This window comes from Pipistrellus kuhlii, unplaced genomic scaffold (assembly GCF_014108245.1).
Source record: "Pipistrellus kuhlii isolate mPipKuh1 unplaced genomic scaffold, mPipKuh1.p scaffold_m20_p_7, whole genome shotgun sequence".
Classification (NCBI taxonomy): Eukaryota; Metazoa; Chordata; class Mammalia; order Chiroptera; family Vespertilionidae; genus Pipistrellus; species Pipistrellus kuhlii.
The window spans coordinates 52,931,415-52,933,113 of NW_023425573.1; the positions used below are offsets into that span (position 1 = coordinate 52,931,415).

The 1,699-nt window shown below is 50.2% G+C and overlaps 1 protein-coding gene across 1 annotated transcript; it reads left to right on the forward strand.

The window, feature by feature from the left end:
- Nucleotides 1–528: 528 nt before the first annotated feature.
- Nucleotides 529–1,394, forward strand: LOC118709321 (endophilin-A3-like; the record flags this gene model as incomplete). Its single annotated transcript, XM_036421278.2, is given in 2 exon segments — nt 529–576; nt 579–1,394. Coding segments are annotated over 2 exon segments (660 nt in total), but the record flags the coding sequence as incomplete, so codon positions are not given.
- Nucleotides 1,395–1,699: the final 305 nt, after the last annotated feature.

Sequence of the window (1,699 nt, forward strand, 5' to 3'; positions counted from 1 at the left end):
AGGAGGAGGTCTGGGGGGCAGCTGCCTGAGGTGCAGGGTGTGTCTGAGGCGCCTGGAGCCCCAACAACCTGAGATTGGCATCTCCAGTGCCTCCCAGTTCCTCTCTGCTCACAGCTTCCCCGCAGCCTGACACCCCTGAACCCTCCAGCCTGGGGAAGCTGGCCTCTCAGGTCCTGCTGCCGAGGTCCCAGCGCTCAGGATGTGCTTCCGGTTAGGGCGGGACTTCCGCCTTCCTCCTCCTGGTGGACATTTTGAACTTTAGGTTCTTCAAGGACTCACAGCTTCAGCACACTGGTCGTGAGAAGAAGGAAGCGGAGGAGGCCTAGGACAGAACGATCTTGCTGTGCAGGGTGTGTCTGAGGCGCCTGGAGCCCCAACAGCCCGAGATTGGCATCTCCGTGCCTCCGGGTTCCTCTCTGCTCACAGCTTCCCCGCAGCCTGACCCCCTGAACCCTCCAGCCTGGGGAGCTGGCCTCTCAGGTCCTGCAGCCCAGGTCCCAGCGCTCAGGATGATAATTAGTGAAAAAAATAAAAGGCATTGAAGGCACAAAACTAGATGACTACTTTCTTGACATGGAAAGGAAAGGAAAATAGATCTCACTAATCAAGCTGTTTCAGAAATTCTTTTGAAAGCCACAGAATACATTCAGCCCAATCCAGGCGGTGCACTGATCGAAATGGGCAAGGCCATGAAGCTGATGGCGGAGGTGAAAGAATCCTTTGATATTAACGTCAGGGAAACCTTTATCGATCCACTCCAGTTAGTCCACAACGAAGATTTAAAACAGATTTCGCATCACCTGGAGAGGCTGGAGGGCCGCCGCCTGGACTACGATTATAAAAGGAAGCTTGTTGGAAAGATCCCCAACGACGAGATCACACTAGCAATGGAAAAGTTCAAGGAGTCCAAGGACATGGCAGAGAGAAGCATGTTTCATTTTTTAGAAAATGACATAGAGCAACTCAACCAGCTGGCCGAGTTTGTCCAGGCGGCTCTAGACTATCACCAGCAGTCAGCTAACATCCTGCAGATGCTGCAGAGGAAGCTGCGGATTCAAATCACGGCTGCTTCCACTCTGGGCAGAAGAAACTTCAGGCCACAGCCCCTGAGAAGGTATCCAAGTGCACTCAATGTGTCCGCCGCCTCCTCGAAAGCATCAGGGCCCTGGTCAGTTTGGCTCAGTGGATAAAGCATCAGTCTCAAACAGAAGAGATATTGGCATAAAACGGATCAGGAGGAGGCCTCTTCTGATGAGAGTGTATCTATACAAGTGGATGCAAAAGTCATGGCTTCCAAGAGCTCCAGCAACTCAGAGGACCCATCTCTGTAAGCAGTGTTTCTCAGTTTTGAAAGATATTCTGCACCTGACTGAGTCACAAGCAGCAGACTTTGAGCATAAAGCCTTCTTCAATGACACATGTGCTAGAGGCTTCCGTTTCCATATAAACCATCACCAGCAACGGAGGGATGTCTGTGGAGAAAAGTCCTGGAAAGAAGCTATAGACAGGCCCTTGTTTTTGTGCAGATGCACCTGCTATATCTCAGGGGTGCCTTCAACCACTGGGGAGCCTGGGAAAGACTTCTTATCCATCTTAGGGCTGCTGTAGCCCTAGGCATCTCTTAGTACAGGCAGCCTCACAGTGATAAAAAAAATAAAAAATATTAAAAAAATAATAATAATAATATAAATATATATAT